At 41.9% G+C, this 25,052-nt stretch overlaps 1 protein-coding gene across 3 annotated transcripts in view; it reads right to left on the reverse strand.

Moving 5' to 3' along the window:
• Nucleotides 1-18,602, reverse strand: part of cdc42bpb (CDC42 binding protein kinase beta (DMPK-like)) — a 58,232-nt gene extending 39,630 nt beyond the window's left edge. For all 3 annotated transcript variants that reach the window (XM_072682702.1, XM_072682701.1, XM_072682703.1), the window contains exon 1: nt 17,739-18,602. In XM_072682702.1, the coding sequence (XP_072538803.1) occupies nt 17,739-17,913 (175 nt within the window). In that variant the 5' untranslated portion in view covers nt 17,914-18,602. The remainder of the gene's footprint in view (nt 1-17,738) is intronic.
• Nucleotides 18,603-25,052: the final 6,450 nt, after the last annotated feature.

The following is a 25,052-nucleotide window of genomic DNA, read 5'->3' on the forward strand; positions in this document are numbered from 1 at the left end:
AGTCATAAGCCATGAAGACACCTGGAAACGGAGCACTGGTGGTGACAGAGACCAGGAGCGCTTCAGTGCATGGACTGTGATAGATGAGTTGGCTCGCGAAAAAGTGAACCAAACATCCTCTGGCGGAAAATCACTGTCCTGCCTTCCACCAAGTACAGCAGACTGCTACGGAGGGACTGCTATTACTCATACATGACACACATTACCCTGCCGAAAGGCTTTTGGGGACAAAATGCCCTGAATAACCAGAGTTTTGGCTCATCGTTTTAAAACATTACTCATCATATTAGGAAGGATATAAGGAAAGCATATTAGGAATAATATCTGAATCATATTTGTATTAGCAGATAATTACTTTCAAATATACAGATATATATATATATATATATATATATATATATATATATATATATATATATATATATATATATATATATTCAGATGCTCTGATGTGAGTATTATCTCAGTAATTTTACCCATATCTTGTGGCTCAGGACAAATACAACATCAATATGGATTTCTGGGCTGGCAATGGAAGCCAACAATAAGCACAATTACAGCAGACAAATATATAGATACCAATAAAATATCTATGATGTTATTGTATCAAATTATGAGATTCTGTTGTTGTGATCCAGAATGCACTTTTCTAAGCATATCAATAAGGATATCAGTGCTTGAACAATGATCAACTGCACATTTCATTAAATAGTATATGTACTAGGCGAAATAAGTAAAAATGAGTAGTAGTAGTAGCAAAAACAGTAATATCAATAGTGGCACATTGACAATACTGCTATCTAAAAATTACCCAATACTTAGTACAATGATGTATATTCACAATGTACTGCACTCTAATTAAACTAATTACACTATTCGTAATGAAACAAGCAGTTGGTCAGAATACCATATTGTGTATCACACTAACACTATCAATTCTTAAATTGGGTCAGCAATCAGCGTAGTGGATGCTCCACTGTCCCTCATACCACAACTTGTGTTTGAAATAAGAAGGGATATGGCTCAGGTGAGTATACATGTCACAGTGCATGCACAAACTACAAACATGGCACTCAATTGTCAGTTGTAATTATTAGCCATAATTTATATATGACACTGATAATGATTCCAATTTCCCACTAATCACATAATAAACAATTTATATTGTACGCCCATTCTTTAACACTATAGCCAGACATTCTAGTTACTCAGTGCTGATACTGGTTTTGCATGGAATCTTTAACCTTATGTCTTAAAATTCCAAACATTATTCACCCCATAAACACAAACCTTTCCTTCCGGTAATACTAATATTCACCTTGGCTGCCATGCTAAGGCGAATCACTCTACGAAATTCCAACAACATGCCTCTGAAGTTACTGGATATAAATGTGCATTTCCCATGCAGACATCTGGCCACGCCTGGAGACATTGCTGTGCAGTGGAGAGCCACTAAGTGGTGAACAACAGGAGGGAGAATACCGCTCACTGTTCTGTCTGAATCGCCCTTAAAATGCAGCAGCATTGCAAAATACATACATAACTTAGCGAAGATTAACAAGTCAGGGAATGAGAAGGACTTCTTTGTGCGTGGCTGGTCAGTAGGATGAGGAAACGTGCTTGAGAGTCGGCCAACACAGTCTACACTGTTCTTTCTTCGCCGCAGGGTCAGAACCCGGGACATGTAGTGTAGTCGCCATGACTGGACGCTGAAACAATGTTTACGGCCAAGGCAGTGGCTGGAACGCTCATGAAAAGGCCTGTCAGTGCCCAGCTGGTGGCCACAGATGATAAAAGATTGGAGAGCAGGAACTGGAAAATAGGCAAAAAATCCCATTCAAATGAGAGATGTTGGAACTGATATTTGAAATGTTTATATATCAACATCAGCATAAATGTAAAGTGACAAATACTGGAGTCCAGTCCACAGTTCCAATATCTGTACATCCCTATAAATCTGTTAAATGTATAAATTATTTACTAGCGGCGTCTGGCGTACTTATAAAACACCCAAAAAGCAGACACTTCCACTCTAAAGCAGTTTCTATAAGACAAACCTCATTCTGCAAGATCTTTACAGAGAGGACTTGCACTACAACATCCAGCAATGTATTAATCCCACAAGCACTAGGACCATGATCAGCTGGAGCACTGCTCTAGATGCTGCTTCTACCCAGTAACATGAACAGAAACCCATCTTTTATTTATCGATTTGCTTCATAGGCTTCTCGAAAAGTGTGTCATAGATTAACACATTAAAGAAACATGTCCAGAGAGGAAGCAGTAAAGTCATCAAACCGCAGATGTAATCTGTAATTTAAGAGAATGGCCATACTCTATATCCTTGTGTGAAGCACTTAGTGTGATTAAAAATAAATCACATTTACAATTTACCATCTTACAGCGAACATGTTCCAAATTTTGACCTTAATTTAACTCCTGATTCAATCGGATATATACAGATCTATAGAGGCTGTAAAGATAAACAGCATACATTCCTATTGAATTCTAAACATATGTGCCACTGATTGGAAGCGATCCAGGCCCATGCTGAGCTTGGATGCTAGCAGAGTGAGTGTCTGACATCAGGCTTCATACAGATAGTATCTAGGGGAAAAAGCAGACGACACACAGTCTGGAGCTGCTGCATTAAGCATAAGCCTTGCGCACATGCAGTACATTAGGAGTCGTTTCTCTTCTGGAAATTGGACTGAACTTGCGCTGGACGAAAACAGATGCCAAACATCACTTAAGTGAAATCAGTTGAGTGAAAGGAAGATCTAAATGGTCATGAAAGTCTTTTTTTCATGAAGTGATGATCTTTAAATAACTACTAATCCAGATCAATTAGACCAAATATCGACTGATCTATGCTTAGTGTGTGAGAGAATCACTTTTCTCTCATAACCTGCACACATTATTTACATAAAATAAATGAAATTTACAACCAGACACAAGCTGTAAGGATAACAATGGGGTTGCGCAACATCTACAAGGCCTGGTCTGTGGATTCTGTTAGCCATTTCCTTTTCTCCACACAGGATAATGTGGAGCCTTCATACTACAGCCTTATTCTCTTAGTCTCTGACAGAAGACAGACATCAGTGCCTGCTCAGACCATGGCATCTCAGCAACAAACCAGTCTTACCTCTCTGCTATTTTTGGCTTGTGTACATGGGAGCCCAACCTTCAGGCAAACCCCAGGATAAGAAGATCAGAGGACACACTTGCTGCTCAAATTTCCTAATGAGGAGAGTTGCAATTTACAGTTAACAACAAAAAGGACTATTTAGAGATCCAATTGGTTGTTTAGTTGGCATGGTTCTATATGGAACCTCTACCATCGTTAAAGAACCCTTGAAGAACCCTTGTTGATCAGAGTGTAGTAGCGTATTACATTTATGCACATTTGGTTGACACCCTTATCGAGAGCCACTTCCATTTGTTACACAGGTAGACAGTCCTGCCCAAGTAATCTATGTGGTGTAGCACAGTGTGCCTGCCCAGCTGAGGAACTGAACCCTAGTCTCTCACTAGTCTCATGCGGTATTGTTATCCACCATACTACACCAACCAAAAATATGTCAGCTATGGGTGTTAAAGTAAGCACACTGGTGGTAAGCTATGGAATTGAGGCACAGAGGCTGAGACCCAGCCCTAAGGTGGGGCAAGTAAGCTCCAAAAGCCACGACACCTGAGTAACATGCTGTAAAAGCTGGCACGCCCGTGTTCGGCATCACAACTGGTTGGCAGTTAAAGAATAATAAGAACACTCCTCATGGGTGAGGCCTGTATCAAAGGCAAAATAAAAAAAAGAACCTACAACAACAAAAACAAAAACCGTCCACCAATGAAACAAAGCCTTCCTAGGGATGTTCATGTGATGTCAACAGTGTTGACGTAATCTTAGCTTCACAAGAAAAGCCCATAAGGCAAACTGAAATTCATAAAAAGCTAGTGTTTGTTGATCGAATGAAGATGCCATGGCCAGAAACAACTGACTGAAGCAAGGAAGGACATGCCTGTAGTAACTGCAAACACAAATAGAGCAATAAGGGATTAACAACTACTATAGCCGAGCCAACAATGGGAAAGATAACTGAACTATGACCTTTATGACTTCATTCTCCAAAGGCAACCCAGACATAATCAATATCATATAGCAGGTCCAATTGACATGGCTTGGCAGTGAATAGGGCCGACAGACACAAAATGGCTTATTAAACATTAATAGGGACGTCGATGTGAGAATACCGGGGAGGGGAGTGGAGGCTGGTAGAAGTGCTTAGTCTGGTAGAGCGAGAAGGAGGGGGTGGCTTGGCTGGTAACAGGAGGTAAAAGCATCAAGGCCCCGCCCAGGGTTAATCTATTATCCTGCACCAGCTGCCACACAGGCCCAGCCCCCACTAAAACCAGCCATTTACCGGCAGCTCCCATCGGAGCCTGCTGACTGTCAGGCAGCCCTGCGCACCCATGGCTGGAATTCTGCCTGATATGTACTGAAGAACCTGGCAATAATGGGAATGTGATGGGAATAAACAAGCAGGTATAGTGCCATAAGATGTAAAGCTGCAGCTCTGACATGGAAGGCTGCACTGCAATCCTCAGCTCTCGCAGATTTACTCCAGGGCTCCCTTGGGGAAATCGGATGACTTTTCTCATGTGCCAGCTGAGGAATGAGCCAGCCATCTGAGGATCACAGGGCCAGAGGAAGGCTAGTCTTTCTGGTACTAAACTCTTCTGACAAAAAGACACAGGAAGCCTTTCACCAAGAAGGCTTGAACACCATCAAAGCTCAATTAACCCACATCCTCTTGTACAGGCTGGGAGGAAAACATGAGCCCCAGGCTGACAATAAAAGCCAGGAAGACACAGGTGGAGGTTCTTGACATTTACAATAGTTACACTCACGACACATGGCTTTGTTACTGTGGTGGGACCTCACCATAACACCTAATGTTTAACTGAATAGACAAATGAATGAATCGCTACAAATGACACTTCATTTCCAATCAAAGGCTGTGATCAAACTTTTTGATCATGTGTGTGTCAGTGTGAACAGCAATAAACATTTTCAGCCACTTTTATAGGCAGTATTGAAATCCGATACATTTCCGGTTCACAGCAATCCGACTCGACATTTACTCAGGCGAAAGGAAACTAGACGCCAGCAGTGAGGTAACTGATCTCAAATATTTGATCAGATCGCTGTTTAAACTGAATGACAGCACATAATCGGTCAGTGCTTAAGAAATGTCTAAAGAAATGGCCGAACGCGGCCAAATGCAGCCTCAAAGGAAAATAAAAAGCTTAAAAACAAACTTTAAAGAAACCAAGGACGCAGACTAAAGAAGTGGCCGTGGTCAAATAACATACCTTTTTTACAGTGAACTTAAGCGCATTCTTGGTTATAAACACAGCCCAGCAGTGAGACACTGGAACTTCTTGACAGCTGCGAAGATGAAACCGATACCTCACGTGAAGCATTGCTCGTGCGCATGCAAGTCAGTTTAGGAGTGTGAATGAATGTCAGATATAGGTCACATTGAAAAGATCTTAAATCAGGATTTGGGCCACTTTATCTGCTATGTGACTACGATGGTAGGGAGCCACTGGTAAGGGCAACACAGATGTGGCAATTGCGATATTACTCTGATATAATAGTGCATCCCCCAAGGTGGTCCTCAATCTTGGCTTCCGAGGACTTCTGAAGCTCCATTACAAGCTACAAAGCCAGATGGCGTAAAACAAAGTGGGTGTAAGCTGCCATGTCTTTTAATGGCTGGCCTTAGTACATAACATTGGCATGGTACAGCCATGCTCAACCATCTCCCTCCCTGGACCAAGCAAAATGTAACCGTTACTCACATTAATATTTTTCAAGATCCAGCCACACAACTAATATGGATTATGTTTCTGATCTTTTGTTACCTGTTATTTTTAAAATTCTGCAGATTTTAGATAATTTTATAGTGTTTTAAACACACGGTGGATTCATACCTCTAGTAAGAAGCATGGTAGCCCACTCTTTTATTAATCTTCTCTCTGTTAAACATCGGTTTGCAACCCAGAAACCATTTGTGGCACAGCTGCCGGTAAAGCAAAACATTTACATGATACTTTAGCTTTTTTATTTTAACAGGCTACAGCACTACTTACTAGTAATACAAATCCATAATGTGTTTAAAACACTATGCCTGATGATCACACTTACGTGCCCAAGTTTAGATCAAAGGTGACTCTCTTACCCCTTCCTCCCACAGTCAGAATGCTAGGTCTGCAGATTTTACAAGTTTTCATTTTGCGCTTTAAAATAGTTACACCACATAGATAACTTCAGAGAACACCTCACCGCTGCAAGTTGCGGATAACGTCCGTTTATGGCACCTTCATAAAAGAGGCACAGCATAAAAAGAAACTGCCAAAGAACCGCAACTGGATCAAGCTTCTGCCTGATCTCGATTCTAGGATCGGACTGGGATTCTATCCTCACATCTCACCATGATGAAAGGGTAACATAGTCCCCTGTGGTGCATGACTACAGCCCCAATACATTTTAAACACAGCATTAGCTGACTTCAGTTACCTCATTAATGCAGATTTTCTAACCACAACTCTGGTTTTAAACAGTACAGACAACTTCCTTTTCTTCAGATTTAAACATCAGCTTCCCCTTCTGTGGGCTAAACGACACAGACTTGACCACAATAGTGATGACATTTCTTTTTTTTTAAGTAAAAAAGTGCTAACAAATCATTTTGATGTGAGAAACAAGACCATCATCTCTAATTGAGCCTACCCTTTTGAGAATAAACACACGTTCATGTACGTACTTTCTTATGTTAAAAATACATTCATTATGCTTATCAAATGCTTCCAAATAAAATGTGGTCAAACCTTATGAAAAATACTATATTTAGTAAAATACATTACTATGAAGTACACTTCATTCATTTTGATTGAATGTACTTCTAAAATACTGCAATTTTTACAAAATGTATTAAAACACCTACCTTAAAGCACATACAATTATTCAAGTATATAATGCCCAAAGTTGTTACCTAAAACAAGTTTGTCATACATAAAACTGGGTATATCTCACATATCATTCAACTGTGTGCGTTAGGTGAACATTTGTGATCATTAAGTTGAATCAAACAATAATAATGGAGTTTATTTGGTTGCCTTTGGTAAATGGACAGTGATTAGCGATGCCATGCGAGCTCAAAAACAGCACACACAAATAAATAAACTGCACTGATGTTGGACTCAATCATTTCTCTCATGATGTTTCTCAAGTCCAGTAACTCAGTCAGTTGTGCTGCTTAAGTTATGTACAGTGGGTTTGTGTGTAGAATCCAACTTCCCTAAGTAAAACTCACAACTTTCCCCATTGGTTCCTGGCACCACTTATGAATAGGTCTGTCTGTACTCTAAATAACGTCTGTGTGTAGTCATTCCCCCAGGACCTTCCCATGTGTTCACTTGTTTTGTATACTGTATTTTGCATGCCCAGCATCAATGTTAAAGGCTGTGTTAAAGAGCAAGTGACCACTTTCTCCACTACTGAGTGTGGCTGAATGTAGTATAGGCTTAATACCACAGTGCCCACCTATGCTGTAATGCAGAATTATGCAGTCAGCCTTTGTGAAGATTGCAAGTAATTGTTAAGGTAATGTCACTTACAGTGAAAACAAAATCCAGGACTGGAAACTGGATTGACTGTCTTAGTGTAAATATATTTATTGTGTTTTTTAGTAAATTTCTAATACACTGTATAGCAGTAATGCAGTTTCAGTACTTTAATCACTTGAAGATGAATGTAAATGCATATGCAGTATGTTTAAAGTCTACCTAAGTATACAGAACTAGTCTAATTTTAGTCCAGTTAAGTATACTTAACACACAAGCATCTATTAAAGTACAATTAAAGTATAATTAAGTTAGTTGTTCCATTTTAGTACTCTAAGTGTATTGATCATTAGTGCAGCTACAAGTACATTGTAGGATAATGCAGCATACTTGAGTCTATTGTTTTTCCCCTAGGTTCAATACAACTAGGGACTAGAACGACGCACATAAAAGGTCACACTGAAACTGTAAATATTACTGGATGCTCTTACACCTTAACTCTCTGATCCTCTTCATACCATCACATTGTCCTCTATCAGAATCATGGAAAAAGAAAGCCCTTGCATACGGCCTAGGCAAACAGCTGCAGCGCCCCACCACATGGACCAATGAGAACAATCACCAAAGGCATGAAAAGGTCAGTGACATTTCTTGATTGAGAACACAGCTTGTGTCAAGGTCATAGCCTCTGTGGCTTTAATCTCTTATCCATGCTTATGTTCCCAACGGTCACTCTTGACCGTTTTATTGAATTATTGACGCAATGTTAATCTAAGACTACATTCTCTCAGTCAATTATTGCAGGATAACCGGGGTTTTTAATAAAAAATGGCTACTTCAAAGACAGGAGAGAGTTTAAAAATGATAAGATCATTGATATCTCAAGATCAACTGCAACACTGCACACTCACTTAAGGAGCTCTGTCGGCAGAAGCTGACTGTGTATTTGATCTGGTAGTGTGAGAGGAGCTCCTAAATTATTGGACACTCCCCAATATTCTCAAGTATGTTCGATTTCTGCGACTGAAAGAGAGTTCTCTATAATGAGATGTACCTGAACAAGTCATTCTAGCTGTAGCTAAGAGATGCGCAGGAATAGCAGATGTCCAGTGGACCGCAGAGACAGATGAGCTGCCAAGTTTCCAATTTCAACTAACTTTACAATTTCAAGTCAGCTGTCAGTTCATAGGAATGTGTTGCTTATTACATCTCTCTCCTGCTCTAAAAACAGTAAATCATGTCTACGTTTCTCCAACCGCACAGTCACGCACACTATCTTTCACTCTATTTTTTTTTATGTCCTGTTTGTGCACTTATAGGACATGTGAGGTGTAAAATAAGCTTGTTATGTACTTCTGTCTGTGTGTATGTGATGCCCAGCCATTGTCCAATCATCTAGTTTGTTCGTTCTTACAGCGAAAAGAGCTGAAGGACTGATTCCAAGTGTGTGTGGTGCTCCGTTTTAAAATGTGTAAGGATTGTATAAATCGTGTTAGTGGGAGCCTAGATTAAAGAGTAGTTTCACAAAGGTGGTAAAAAACTTCCAAATGGAAATAAAATTTCCCATAAAAAATATCTTTTTTTAATTAGAGTTAAATATCCATGTTAATATCCAAATTACCAAACAAGTAAAAAATCTATAAACACACTATATGTCCAAATGTTTGTGTACACCCCTTCTAATGAGCGAATGGCCCCCGAACATTGCGCTGTGGAGCTTTTGGATTGATGTGGGGAGGTGATCATCCAACATCCTGATCTCACTAATGCGCCTGCTGCTGAATGCAATCTACTCTACATAGCAATGCTCCAAAATCAAGTAGAAAGCCTTCCCGGGACTGCAGACAAAACCCTGATTTCAGAAGAAAGAAAAAACGACCGGGTGTGCCCATAAGTTTGTCCATATTGTATAGATCAATAACACAGCACTGAAGGGAGCACAAATAGAGGCTTTACAAACTACCACCCTCTGCCTCAACCAGCAGATCACCACCACAGCAAGAGTTAAGTAACCGTGGATCAGATAAAACATTTAATCAAGCTTGAATGGAATGGCAGTTTGAACTGTGTGTGCTAGAACAGACTTGAACAGGCAAAACTATGTCCTTCCTGCACTCTCTCTCCTCCAATCAGAGCAAAGAAGAGCTTCTTATAAACACTGTCAAGTATTGCGTTCTGAAAACTGCCTATAGGGCCTGCTTAGTGTCTACTGACTCGAACACTGAGGCACTGGCTCACTACTAAATACAGAAATCACCCTACTGAGGGAATGCAGTTAAGCCAACAAAGACTTGCTCTGTGTGAAGGAGGAGGTCTCATGCACACACTTGACTTTAAGAGAAGTACAGAAGTATGGGAGACCCGAACAGTTAATCTGTGTCATGCCTGCGGCCTAGCACCTTGAAGCAGAGGAGGGGAGAGAAGGGGGAAGGGAAGCCCGCCTACACATGCCTTGTGCTGGGGGAGGATATTTTCAGGAATGACTGGAATTCCCTTCAGTCGTGAAGTCAGGTGACTTCAATTTCTTCAGTTTCAAAATAGGATCCTTTCCAAAGAATGACCGTTGAACAACTTACGATCACAAAGTGAGAACCATCAGTGTTCTGCTGCATCTACAGGGCTCATGTAGAACTGTGTACCAACTGTCTTGAAAGACATTCCTGACAAGCCCTGTCCTGACTCCCCGTTTTCTCTTACGTTTAAAGACATTTTGTAACTTATTTTACCTTAGTCTTAAGTGCATACAGGCCGGAATGCTAAGTTATCAATGCAAACCTGAAATTAAGCAACTCTTTAAACCGGCAGCATTAGATTTCTACTAGGGCACAGTTACGCTCAGCATTGCTCTGTTCAATAAGTATTGGCTACCATATTAATGCACATGAAGGAAGCAAAATGATTCTTGCCGAATACTCAGACTTTTTTATTTTAAAACCAGGTTCCAAAAATTTCAGTAGTTCATCATAGCAGTGTGGGCACATGACAGTGAAAAGCCTACCTGTCAATTCCAGCCCCATTAACACAAACCCAAGTGTATTTACATCCACAGTGAAGCACCTTTAGGCACTTTTATATTTAATTAAGTCTAACTGAATAAACTCAGAAGCTAGTAGCACCCTTTGTCTAATGCCGCAGTCATAGCAGAAATATTACAACCATCCCTGGTTAGGAATGAGCTCAGCCCGGGACGTCAAAGTTGTCATGTGACAGAGTTTGCTGCACATTTATATAAGCGAGCACACCAGTCAGTTGTAGCAGAGTGAAAACAATTGTTATAGGCAAAGGACGCAATTTAACTAATGCCAAAAAAGGCAGGATAATGGGGTCCTGGGCAAAGGGTGGTAACATTTCAAAAACAGATAACTTTGTGGGACGTTTTAGAGCCGCTGTAGTGAAGGTGTTCTAAGAATGGACTTCGTCGGACAATAAAACCCTCCCACTGGCAGAACAGTGGTGCTCCACAGAGGAGAACAATGACCGCTATCATGTCAGTGTTAGCATGATTAAAAAAGACTCCAAGTAGCTCAGCGGTAGCCTGGGGGTCACAATTTAAAAATTTCGAGCCATGACTCTTTGCCATCAGTGACCGGAGGCCAAGAGAGCACAACTGACCATGCTCTCCCCTCATCACTGTTAAGCCCATGCATCTATTAGCTGGTACGGCGAAGCTGGGGATCCAGTGCTTTCCTTTGAGTGTGCTTGCTGTGGCTAGCTTCACATGTATCAGAGCAGACGTGTTAAGTCCGCACCCTCCGAAGGTCAGGAGCAGTGCTAGCGCTAGGGGAATAACTGACAGTACCCAAAAAAGAAAAAGTTGTTTTTGGTACTGGCCAACTACAGCAACAAACAAATTAAAAAGCCATATGCAGCCGAAGTTAAAAAAGGATTTCTGGCAATGTTCTGTAAATCCTGTCCAGCTTTGCAACAACTGGAAGGAAAGAACACATTTGCTGGTATAAATATCTTGAATGGATCAGCTGAGTCATGAATCAGCTGTAGATATGATTAGTTTGAATACACAGAGTTTAACTATTAAATGCATGTTGCAAACGTAATCAAAAAAAAAAAGTTAGAGCCTTTTTAAGCTGCAATTGTGTGCCTGGAAGGTATGTGATGAGCCAGAGCAGCCTGTACAGTGAATACAAGTTGTGCAATAAACTTGCAGGCCTATTCAGGCAGATGGGAGGGCTCATGCTGCAAAAACATCCATGATGGAGGACATACCAGACATTTCCAATGTAATAGGAGACACAGAAAATGCATTTCCTCAATTTCAGCACAAATTGTAATAATCTGTGAGCCAGGGACTGCTTTAATGAAGGAAGCTAAAACTAAGCTCTTAAAACTTGGTTTTGGGGAGGAAAAGAAAAGGACATACAAATAAATGACATACCGGTAAAGAGTTCAAACAAATGGTATTAAAATATATCACATTTAAGTAAAGAGCCCCCAGCGAGGTGCAATTTTAGGCTACATGACACAGCAGTTATTTCATCAGAACCATCAAGACAACCATTACAACAACGTCTGCAAGAACGCAATAATACTATTAGCCACCTGAAACACTGGATCTTTTACTGGTCTGTCCAATTAGCATATAATTGCTGATCTTGCTGGGTTGCACCACAATTTCATGTAAAATGCTATGAGGTTTTAATTTATACAGTGGAACATTCTCAGAGGCAAGCAAGTTGCAAAACCTTTTACAACTACTTATTACCCCAGGGGATTCCCATTAATGAGGGCAGTAACGACATTAAGCCATCATTAGAAGGAAAAAAAAAAAAGCATTTAAAATTGCGTGTGCTAGTCTTCAGATGCATGGATCTTGGTATAAGTGCAAACAGAAGAATCAAATTCCCAACTGGACCCTTGCAAAAAGATGCAAATATAGGGGACACATTTTGTTTTTGGTTTATTCAAAAGATTGTGTGCAATTCAATCCCCAACACTGTGACTAAGTGCCATACACCTAAGCTATACAAATAGGGATGGGAGATGGGTGCGCCAACCCAGAACCTTTCCGGACATTACTCGGAGGAGCTGTATGTGTGAAAGTAAATATCCAAATCTGTTAAACCAGACACTACCCAGACATTATCCTGCCAGGCCCCTAGTACGAAGTCCGGGTAATGTCCGAGTGAGCCCATGTGTGAATAGATCAGGTAATTTTCTGAAGAATTCACAGTAGGTCATGCTGTACCTCCCGAGTGTTGCCCTTTGCCTAAACCACATGGAACATTTTTCGTAAGTGTGTGTCCTACACAGAAACCCTCTGTTTGTACATTAGATGTGCAAAAGGGCAACTGCGGAAAATGTCCGGACCTGATTCTCTGGATATTTTCTCCCATATGTGCTGCTCAAGTCTATATAATGCTCTTCTTGTAATGGAAACACACTAATGATATGTTCAGAAAAGCATGTTGAGAGATTCGGAGATTGTAATTCATTGCAATAAAAGTCAATATACTGCCCAGTTATACTTAGCACTTCCATATACAATACCACCATCATTACAATGCCACCATAAATGTTGTTGCAGTGATGGTTGTGGCCCCGGTTTGTACGTATGATGGTGCTTGTTCATTGCTTTCTGCATTACAATTATAACCATGTCTGCTGGCTACAAAGGCAAAATCTAACTCTCAGTGTAGTGGCACTGCTGTCAATTTAATGAAGATAAAGGTAAAGCAAGTAGGAGACGACCTACACAAGACATCTCAAATTGAGGGCACCAATCCAATGAGTGCAACACATCGATTCCTCCAAAGGGAGCAGGTAGTTTTGTTGTCTTGGATTTCATTCTTCTACATCCTTTTGAAAAGCAGTGTGCTGGGAGGGTTACGGGTTCAGAAGGGGAGTATCCTCTAGTCAAAGCTTTTGCAGCAGCACAGCATGCTTGACTAGCAGTGGCTTTGATGTTTAAGACTGGCACAGATAAACAGCGCTGATCCCATGGGGGAATGCCAGCTAGAGAGCTGTAGCAATGTTTCCTAAGCCTACTCCCTGCTTGCACTGCCTCCCTCTCCCTCTCTGGGTCAGAATTAAACAGAAGCATAACCTGCTCTGCAGCATGCCATCAGAGAACAGAACCCAACGCTGTTTACACGTAAACACCGGAGGTAAGCCGGGCCATTCAGCTGCTGCTCTCTAAGGCTTCTATCTGCCTTCTCCAGAGAGGTGCACAGCTAGTCTCCTGCCTCCCTTTTGTCATGAACAGAATCCCATTACATCCACAGAGAGAGGAGACACATCTGTTCTCCTACAGACAACTAAACCAATAACCATTCCTACTTTATATGCACAGTCTTTTTCCTGGGCAGCAAATTTTGCAACTGCAGGGCAATGTGGGTTTATATGTTTATGTCCCTTAATCCCCCCTCCTTTAGTTAGTCACCACCGCCCTGCTATCAGGTAGGCACAGGAGCATAAACACCTGCATACCGCTGTCTATATACTCCTGACCTCGATTCCATGTCTTCCTCTACGGAGCCGCACGACTCTGTTTTCTTTCCAAGCTAGACATGAAGAAGACAGAGCAAGAATGGTCCTAAACACTGATTTTTAGGAAACGCACTACATGAAACACCTGGACAGACAGTGCAACTACAAGGCATATCAACTGAACCCTTAATGAAATTCATTAGTTCTCATCACAGCTGTCTTGACCTGTTTCTCCACACATATGAGCTTGTAAGCACTCAGTAAAGTGGCTGAGTGAGCAGTGATGGACTGTGGACTTACAGCTGCAGTCAATAGTGTAACACGGTCAATATTTCAGTTACTGATAGAAAAGGAGCAATTCCCACAGCTGCTCTTTGCAGTGTCTCACCTACTTAAACGAAACAAATAAATACTGTGGAAAAGCTAGAAGTTAGAAACATCTCAATTTGTTTTCTGCCCAATGAGTAACTAATGAATTAATGCAGAGTTTCAGACAATCCAATATTTTAATAGAAAATACAGTAATCCTACATAATCTCAGTAAAATGCAGAATAACTAAGTTTGTTAAGACTATCTGATGTTACATTCTGGATAATCTGTTATTTCAAATTTGTAAAATGAGCATCTTTCAGTGTGTTTGGGCTATAAATACAGTTTGACTGACCTTCCTGATCCTTTAGGTCCTAGTCATTTTAAAATGCTGCATTTTCTAATGGGCTAAACGCAGTGCCTTCACAGTAATTTCAACTTTAAGTAATTACAATTCAATAGTGAAATACATTGCGGTAGTTTCTTCCTCGTGGTTTAGGCTCTCGCATTATGATTTGTTAAAAAAAAAATGCAGGAACACTTTTACCAGTGGGAGTATTGCACATGTATTCTGGTCAAAAGTGCAGCAGAAAATGTAACATTTTACACGTCCCATGTCTTGAGAAAAGGTCACCGTAAAATAGTTCCACGCTGTAGAAAGACATACTGCTTTGTCAACATCTGAAAACATGCCTCACTGCTATAGGCTGTGAACCCTGTCCATTTATGGCGCCTCCAACACAGCGGTACAACAGGAACAAATAAAGGATTACTGTTTAAATTTATGTCTCAAGGTATGAGACGTATGTGATGGCTTCTTTGTATGTAATTACTCCACAATGCCAGTTTCACCGGATAGTGCTGCTGAATTGCCTCATTTGGAATGCTGCTAGGTCGGGGTTGGTTTTTAGGCTAGGATGGACACCCAGTCGCTTCCTGAGTCTTCCCACCCCTTACGCACCTCTTTCAATGTGCCCTCCCTGAGTAGCGCCATCAAGAAAAGCCACATTTAAATTTTTCCAATATCTAGAAAAGTCTGCCAGTGCCGTAAATGCTCATCAGCGTTACTGATGCACAGCGGTGGCAAAAATGACTCAAGAAAAGCACCACAGTCTCAGGAAGTAGACACTGAGTGTTCTTGCACCGCCATCTTGGACTAGGGCAATAACCCTGTTGTATGTCTCCATTGACTGTTTTGGAATTTGCCCATTTTACAGCCCTCATTTTCTTTTTCGGAGTTTAAGGGGCATGGTATGTCACTTCCTTGTACTGGACCAAGTTAAATACAATTTTCAATTCTAGATTAACTTTAAAAAATATCCACCAAACTAGAGTAAGACACCCTAAAAAAAAAAACTAAAAAAAACACCAAAAGCAAGTAGTGCTAGGCTATTTATGATCTATACCAGTATGGCTGTGCAGTGGGCACCACACAATAATATTCACTGGTTAGTGGTAAAGTTGGTCAACTGCAAGGAAAAGTCTGCGGCGTCTTTTTCTGGGTTATTCTGAAACAGTTTACACTACTTAAAATTTATTATGGCTCTTTTATGTAAATATAGTCCCTTTTTGGTCCCTGTTTGGTGTCTGGTCAAGCACAAATCAGCCCAATTGAAACAAGTTATTTTAGGTAAGAACTTATATACAAACACTGTTGACTAGTGCTGACCAGCAGCATGACATCAATGTGGAAACCTATATATCTATATAATTTACAGATGTGTGCTAAATAAAAACCCAAAGTATAAGGTCACAAATGCCCTAAAATGAATAAAATGGAGACATTTTAGCACAGCAGGACATTGTCACCTAAAAAAATCTTAACCTGGTCTTGGGAGTTAAAATCATCTTAACTGGTCACGCGAGTGCTCAGTGCGATTCTCACTCTACCATCCTAGAACTATCGTTGTGCTCAAATCCAGTCCAGCTCTACAAGAAATCAATACATTTGTCAAATATCGGTTCAAAGCGGTATTCAAATCAACTCGGCTGTCCAACGCAGGTATATTATTTTAGGCGGTTATCTGCCTTTACCGATATTGTGCATCTCTAACACCACCACTCAAGCAGTGTCATTGAAGTTGATTCATTTCATCACCCAGATCTATTTAGATAATGCTGCAATGTGAGTAGTATCAACATCACCCAGCACGAGAAGCACGTTTTACTGTACTGAACGGCGGTTTAGGGAGTTGTCAGAAAAACCAGAACACTGGAATTCTGGAAATAGCTTCCCTAACGTCATCCACGTGCAGCATGCTGGGTACGCTGGTTTGGAGCAAGTGCAGACCACATTGCATCTACCGAGCCAACAATTAGCTTAACTTTCCACAATCAGGAGCCCAGACAGGAAGTGAATGGCCCAGCAGCGGGGTGAGGAGGAGAACACAAGCAAGTTTCCCCGAGTTGTGGAAACTGAGTCACACTCGGGGCTCATCGCGAGGACTGGGATGTGAGGTGGCACCTGCTCGTGACGGGTTCCTCAAGGACAGTGGTGCTCTTTTAGGGAGTGGACACACTGGGTTGTAATCTCATTACTGACGTCACTGAAACGGTCCGATCAGAGAATCCGCTCATTGTGTTGGCTAACCACTGACACAAGGCCAGGCCAGGCCAGGCCCAGAGAGAGAGAGAGAGTAGCAGCTGTGCCCACCGTAGGTCCATCTACCGCAGACTCTACATGATGTTAGAGCAGTGAGGAGGGTGAGGAGGGTGAGGAGTAAGGGCCTTTGCCTGCCAACGAGCTCAACAAATGCACACAGAACAGTTCTGAGTAAACCACAGGGATCCTGGCATAAAATGGAGGAACGGGTGCAGCGTTACAGAGGAGCTGTTAATTATTCACCAAGCAACAGTCTATTTCTACATGACCAAACTTGGCTTTATTGCAAGTTGAGGGGAATTTTGGTCGCCCTTGAGGAGGAACTTAAAAAAAAAAAAAAACCCATGAGTACTGGTCATCAGGGTCTCTGCATGGGAGTGCAAATTCACCAGAGCAAACGGGATCCTCAAATCTGTAGCTAGGTAGCTGACTGAGGAGTAAAACCCATGTAGCTAGCTACAGTTATCAGGTGCCAATATCAATTAGTACACAATCAGCCATGGCCACCTAGCTAAATAACCATAGGAGGACTACTACATGGCCCTCTCAGTGACCTGCTGTCACGACACCACACTGGCTCTGGCCAGAGGTCCGGCTGACTGCAGCTAAAGCTAGTGGAGTAGAGATACCAGGCCAGCCAGCCAGCCAGCCAGCCAGCCAGCTAACAGTTACAAAGGGGGCACCCGCTGATTAGGGGCTAATTTAATCAAGGGCTATCATCACCACAGACACACGGCTAAACCAACTTACCCCATTCCAGAAACTCGGTCACATGTTTTTCCCGTTTCAAGGGCGAACTGCTGCACTCGTTGTACAAACAGATCAGAATATCCAGCAGGGTCTCCACACTCAGCGAGCTGGCGGTCTTCTGATGGCCATCCAAGAGCAACTGCTCCAACTTCTTCAGGCGCACCTTCGCAGACATTTTCTATCAGTCACGGCCTGACCACCACCACCACCACCACCACCACTCCCTAGCCTGGAAAAAAAACAACCACCCCGAAACGGAGCGAACAGGGGGGGCGCAACGAAAAAACAAGCCCGGATATCTGTTTGGCCGATTTGGAGCACTGAGGTACCAGACTCCAACTTGCTAGCTAGCTATCCAGCTAGCTAGCTAGCAAAACAAGCCCAACATTAGGGTCAGCTTTGCTAAACGACGCCTCTAATCGGCTCGAGGGAGCGAGCGAGCGCCGCCGCCGCCGCCGCGATAAACCACCGTCTCCACTTCTCACACTCGAGGCCCCGAGGCTCCCATCGGCTTCAGCCAACAGTAACGAGATTCCCGACCAAAAACCTGCACTTTCCGCGTTCAGAAGCGGGGCTGTCGGGACTTGTTTTTTAATCCCGTCGAGTCTCACGTTGACCGGACGTCCATCCCCTCAGCCTCGGCCCGATATATATAGCTATATATATATATATATCCCGAAAAGCCCAATCTTCTCCCCGACCAACAACTCCAACCGCTCTACTCGAGTAGCGATATGAACGTGCGCGCGGATTCTGGGAGTGGTGGTCTTCCAGTCGGCGACTCTCCGCTAGCCCCTGCTAGCCGGTGTGGCTCTGTGTGAAGCCGAATATGGCCGCGCGTGTCCGTGTCCAGGCTGCGCTCGCGCTCGCGCTCCCACCCCCCCCAAACACTCCAGACCGGGACACCGGAGCCCCGCCTACCGCGCCGGAAACGCCATGGAGACGCGTGACGTAACGGCTTGATTGACACATACCGGGAGCGGGCGAGCACTGACCTCATCACAGACCAGTCTGTCTCTCTCTCTCTCTGTCTCTCTGTCTCTGTCTCTGTCTCTCTCTCATCGGTTACAGTTCAGCTCACTGTAGAGAAATCCCCTCTGCCCTGTGGTCATACATGTGCTGCTTGGTGACTGTCACAGACTGTCTGTGTTGGTGCGGCTAGTTTTTAGAAGGTTTTGGGCTAAAATATGTTTTTAAAATGTTGCTTTAGAGACGTTTGGTCGATGTGAGGCTCATTTGCATTTGTACCCCTATTATCCACATTTGCATGATGTGAGTGTAGAAAGCACTGTTGCATGGTCTGTGCCTTGCTCAAAAGTTAACGCAGACTTTAAGCTCACTACTTTTTACCATTATTACGCTTAAACCTCGAAACACGTGTGGATGTAGTGGTGGCTTTGGATAATCCTAAAATAAAATGGCTATATAAATTCTATACACATTTATGGCATTTAGCTGACGCTCTTATCCAGAGCAACTTACAAGGTTACTCGTATTACAGAGGTGGGCCAATGTAGTGTTAGGAGTCTTGCCCAAGGACTCTTACTGGTGTAGTGCGGCACAGTCACCCAGTCTTCCACATGGTGTGGTAGTTCACTGGCAAGTAGAGGTGTTATCTGTTGCGCCACACCAAGCACCTATAGAGACCATAGGTATATTCATAAGTTGTCTAAATATAACTGTAGAATATTCTGATAGGCTAAAAGCACCATACCAGAAAATGAAACAGTGGGTAGGAAATATAGATCCTGCAAAATCATTTATTAGAAAACGCTCCCAGAATTAAAACAGTAGATAGGAAATATATATCCAACAAAATCATTTATTAGAAAACGCTCCCAGAATTAAAACAGTAGATAGGAAATATATATCCAACAAAATCATTTATTAGAAAACGCTCCCAGAATTAAAACAGTGGGTAGGAAATATATATCCAACAAAATCATTTATTAGAAAACACTCCCAGAATTAAAACAGTAGATAGGAAATATATATCCAACAAAATCATTTATTAGAAAACGCTCCCAGAATTAAAACAGTGGGTAGGAAATATATATCCAACAAAATCATTTATTAGTATGCAAAAATATATTTTGATAGCATAAATCACTGTATCAGAAGGTAAAGACAAGGTAACTGAGGTGATCAAAAACCAGGTAGGATTTTGTGGATAGCCCAAATCACCCAGAAAATGCTCCCAGTATTAAAACAATACTTTCCTGGTGAAAATCAGTATCAGACGGTACAGAAAGAAGGTAACTGAGCTAATGGCAAATTAGTTTGTTGTCAAATTTGATTCACCATGTACACCTTTGAACCACTCAAGTAAATGATAACAGCAAGCTGAAATGGTGGGAAGGTAAAACCCAAGACAACATGATAAACTACATAAGTGCTATGAGAGCAGTAGGACGGATCGGTAGGCAGGGCACAGTGCTATATCACCTGTAGAGAGTCTCTACAGTAAATCTCACATCAAACCACTCTGAATGTCCACTGAACTGTACACCCGGTGCAATTCCCCTTTATGTGATTAAATAAGAGAGTGGGATGATAACACTTCACCACTAGCAGTCCAAAGTCTAGCTTTAACCCTAGTGAAAATGGACTCTCTGAACACACTGTAGCTGTATGCTTTGTTAATTCCATTGTTGTCCCCAGAAGGTCAGATTTATTTATCCTGTGAGTCGCTCTAAGTGCCATTGCTGCTGAGTTCCTGTGAAGAAAGCAAGACATCCTGAGCAGCTGTGCTGAGGGCCGCAGGAAGCTGCTGACCACACCACAGCCTCTCATAGTCTGCAGTCATATCCAACTCCAACAGCAGTCTGTGTAATTCCATTATTCGCTCATCAAATACTATTTTATTATTAGTAGTAGTACCTTAGAACCAGCCACATTTTCTCAGCAAGATGATGAGACCCCTCCTCTTGATTTTGAACTCTTCCATCTTCTTTGGACAAATGTTTGAGAATGATGCTCTCTGCTGGAAAAGATTGGAATTGGCAACTTCCTGTTTGAATCAATTTACAGCGCTTCATTTTTTCCAGTTCTCAGTAAACTGGGATTTGGCCTTTTGGGCATCATGCATTTGTAAAAAGCCACATTCTATGATAAGAGGAGCATGTTTCAAGTACAAACAACCATAAATATCTATGTACTTAACAAATATTCAAGGTGAGAAGGATGATTGGACAAGCCAGTCAGTTTTGCTCTCTCTTTTATAAAGACGCTATACTGGATTCAAGAGCAGTACAGAATTCTGAACAGCTGGAATGGAGCAGGTGTGTTATAGCTGGAGGAATGCTGGATCTCACTACCCAGTGAGGCCCATCAGTGGAGTCTAACATTTAGAGGTGATTTAGAGGTCTTGGATTTGGGTAGGCAGTGTTTAACAGAACAGTTTTTCTTTGTTTTTCTATGGGAATTGTTTGCTGAGTGCTATTGGATTTGTTTTTTTTACGTGTCTATATGTGTCTTTTACATGTCTTTCTGATACAGGCAACCCATCACCACCAGAGTCTGCTAGTTATCACAAAACGGCTAGCCACACAAACCAGACAATCAAGTGTGTGCTAAGGTATGTGCCATGGGTAAGTTCCTTGGGTAAGTGCCATGGCTTTCAGCTAAAAGCTAACCCTAGCTGAGCATCTCTTCATTTCTCACTGCACCGAGAGGACATCAGCACTATCCAGTATCCAGAATAAACATAAGAAAAGATATTTTCCCGTGGGCCGTTGCAGTGACATAAACCAGACACTAAAATCAGAGCTTAGCTTTTTATTCTCAGGCCAAAATAGATTAATAAATATTTTAGTTAATAAATAATAACAGGCCTGAGCAAGGCTTGAGCATGTAAACCCACATCTTATCTTTTGTTACCTCAGCCAAAGACACATACACACTATTTATATATCAAAGAACAGCTTAAATACTTCCTTCAGTAAATATACAGTGTATCACAAAAGTGAGTACACCCCTCACATTTCTGCAGATATTTAAGTATCTCTTTTCATGGGACAACACTGACAAAATGACACTTTGACACAATGAAAAGTAGTCTGTGTGCAGCTTATATAACAGTGTACATTTATGCTTCCCTTAAAATAACTCAATATACAGCCATTAATGTCTAAACCAAAGTGAGTACACACCCCTTAGTAAAAGTTCCTGAAGTGTCAATATTTTGTGTGGCCACCAGTATTTTCCAGAACTGCCTTAACTCTCCTGGGCATGGAGTTTACCAGAGCTTCACAGGTTGCCACTGGAATGCTTTTCCACTCCTCCATGACATCATCACGGAACTGGGGGATATTCGAGACTTTGCGCTCCTACACCTTCCACTTGAGGATGCCCCAAAGATGTTCTATTGGATTTAGGACTGGAGACATGCTTTGCCAGTCCATCACCTTTACCCTCAGCCTCGTCAATAAAGCAGTGGTCGTCTTAGAGGTGTGTTTGGGGTCATTATCATGCTGGAACACTGCCCTGCAACCCAGTTTCCAGAGGGAGGGGATCATGCTCTGCTTCAGTATTTCACAGCACATATTGGAGTTCATGTGTCCCTCAAAGTTCATGTGTAACTCCCCAACACCTGCTGCACTCATGCAGCTCCAGACCATGGCATTCCCACCACTATGCTTGACTGTAGGCATGGCACACTTATATTTGTACTCCTCACCTAATTGCTGCCACTCATGCTTGAGACCATCTGAACTAAACAAATTAATCTTGGTCTCATCAGACCATAGGACATGGTTCCAGTAATCCATGTGCTTTGCTGACATGTCAAGTCAAGTCAATTCAAGTGGGGTTTTATTGTCGTTTTAACTACATACAGAGTACACAGTGAAACGAAACAACATAGTGCAACATAGACACAGTGCGTACAGAACACAAGTGCAACACAGTACAAGTGCGGACAGACAACACAACACAGTACAGACAGAGATTAATAAATAATAAATAAATAATTGGGGTAGTATGTCTTCAGCAAACTGTTTGCGGGCTTTCTTGTGTACAGACTTCAGAAGAGGGTCTCTGTCAAAGACAGCATTTGGATGTGACACTAAGCACGTGCACATAGTTTCTTTGGACGACCAAGGCGAGGTCTGTTCTGAGTGGACCCTGCTCTTTTAAAACGCTGGATGATCTTGGCCCCTGTGCTGCAGCTCAGTTTCAGGGTGTTGGCAATCTTCTTGTAACCTTGGCCATCTTCATGTAGCGCAACAATTCGTCTTTTAAGATCCTCAGAGAGTTCTTTGCCAGGAGGTGCCATGTTGAAACTTTCAGTGACCAGTATGAGAGTGTGAGAGCTGTACTACAAAATTGAACACACCTGCTCCCTATGCACACCTGAGACCTAGTAACACTAACGAGTCACATGACATTTTGGAGGGAAAATGACAAGCAGTGCTCAATTTGGACATTTAGGGGTGTATTCACTTTCATTGCCAGTGGTTTAGACAGTAATGGCTGTATATTGAGTTATTTTGAGGGAAGAATAAATTTACACTGTTATATAAGCTGCACACAGACTACCTTGACTACTTTTCATTGTGTCAATGTGTCATTTTGTCAGTGTTGTCCCATTAAAAGATATACTTAAATATCTGCGGAAATGTGAGGGGTGTACTCACTTTTGTAATACACTGCAGTTTAAACATGTTAACAGTAAGGGACATTTTATCCTTCAGAGGAGCTGAGATTGAATGTTGGTCAATTCCGCTTTCATCAGCACTGATAACCTGTTAGCTCTGTTTACTAGGCCAGCCTACTCTAAAGAGGGCAGAATCCAGCCTAATTCCAAAGAACACAGAGGATACAGAGCAGATAAAGAGACTGTTAACAGCGACCAGCAGAACTCTTGGTTACAGGATAGTCACGGGTTTCAAAGCTAACACCTACACAATGTAAATCGGTAAGCATAGCTTACTGTTTAGTGTAAGTAGAGCTAGTTCAACAGAATCAATCTCAGACTGTTACTATGTGTAATCAGGAACACCACACTTGATTGTACATCATTTTGCCTAAGAATAGTCTTAGGTTTACATTTGAGGAACAGCATGCTCACTGTAGATGACGACCTCAACTAGAACTTAACCCTGTAAGTTAACCTACTCAGTTAGGAGTTTTGTTTTCTTCCATATTGTTGTTTTTTTATTTTGTAGTTGTTATTATTAGTAGTGTCAGAAGAAGTGCACTTTCATGGTGCAAATCTCCATTTCTGCCACATCCCATCCCATCCCAAGTGTTCTCTTGGATTCAGATCCTGTGACTGGGAAGAACACTGAAGATGATGGGACTTGATGTCATGTTCACCAAACCGTTATGAGACGACATTTGTGACATGTGCATCATCACGGTGGAATTATCATGGAGCCATTATAAGATGGTGACATCTGGTTATGAAGGGACGCACATGGTCAGCAATGAGACCAAAGTGTGCCAAGCAGGGACGACCTAAGCTTTATGGGGCCCTAAGCAGATTTTCAATTGGGGCCCCCCATACCACCATCTCAGCACAAGATGTTTCATCATTCCATAAAGAGAGAGATATTGTACAATACACTGAAGCGCCCGAGCCTTAATCGACCACCCATGTGGCGCACATCTGCATTTGCCCAATAGTGACAGCAGCCAACAGCAGAAATTGGTTAACCTAGTACTGGTGTGCCAACTATGAAAATAAATGAATATAAATGGGAATATAAAATGGCTTTTTCCTGTGTATTATTCAATGTTATTAAAAATAAATTATCATGATAAAATTTTATCATGATATCTTGATGCTCTTGGGGGCCCCCTGGTGGTGTTGGGGCCCTAAGCGGCTGCATAATTCGAGTTTGCCTTGGGTTTTGCTGGTTTTCTCTACCTTCTGTCAAGTGTGGCTAAGGCATAGATCCTGCATAGGTTTCTGCATTCAAATAGTGCGTTATATATCTAATATAAACCCCTTTGTAATTAGTCACAGGCTGCACAGCTCCCTATTTAACATTGAATGTATTATTTGACTGTAAAAAGCATAGCTTTTTGACCTATGCATTGCGCTATAAAGGGAGTAGGGAGCTCTCTGAGACCCACTGAAGGTTTCTACATCTCACAAAAGAGTTACATAGATCCTTATGTGACACAAATGCCATGAAGCCAATTGCAGTAGCACTAGGCCTGCTTGGTGTGCCTTGTTTTTGAATCATTTCAATAAATAGGAAGAGGGCAACCACTTCCCTGGAGATCAGCACAGACTGCATTTACACAGGACCTCTAGCCACATGGGGAACTGAGCAGCTTTAGATTAAATCCCCACTCAACAAGCAT

Source organism: Salminus brasiliensis, chromosome 1, assembly GCF_030463535.1.
Source record: "Salminus brasiliensis chromosome 1, fSalBra1.hap2, whole genome shotgun sequence".
Classification (NCBI taxonomy): Eukaryota; Metazoa; Chordata; class Actinopteri; order Characiformes; family Bryconidae; genus Salminus; species Salminus brasiliensis.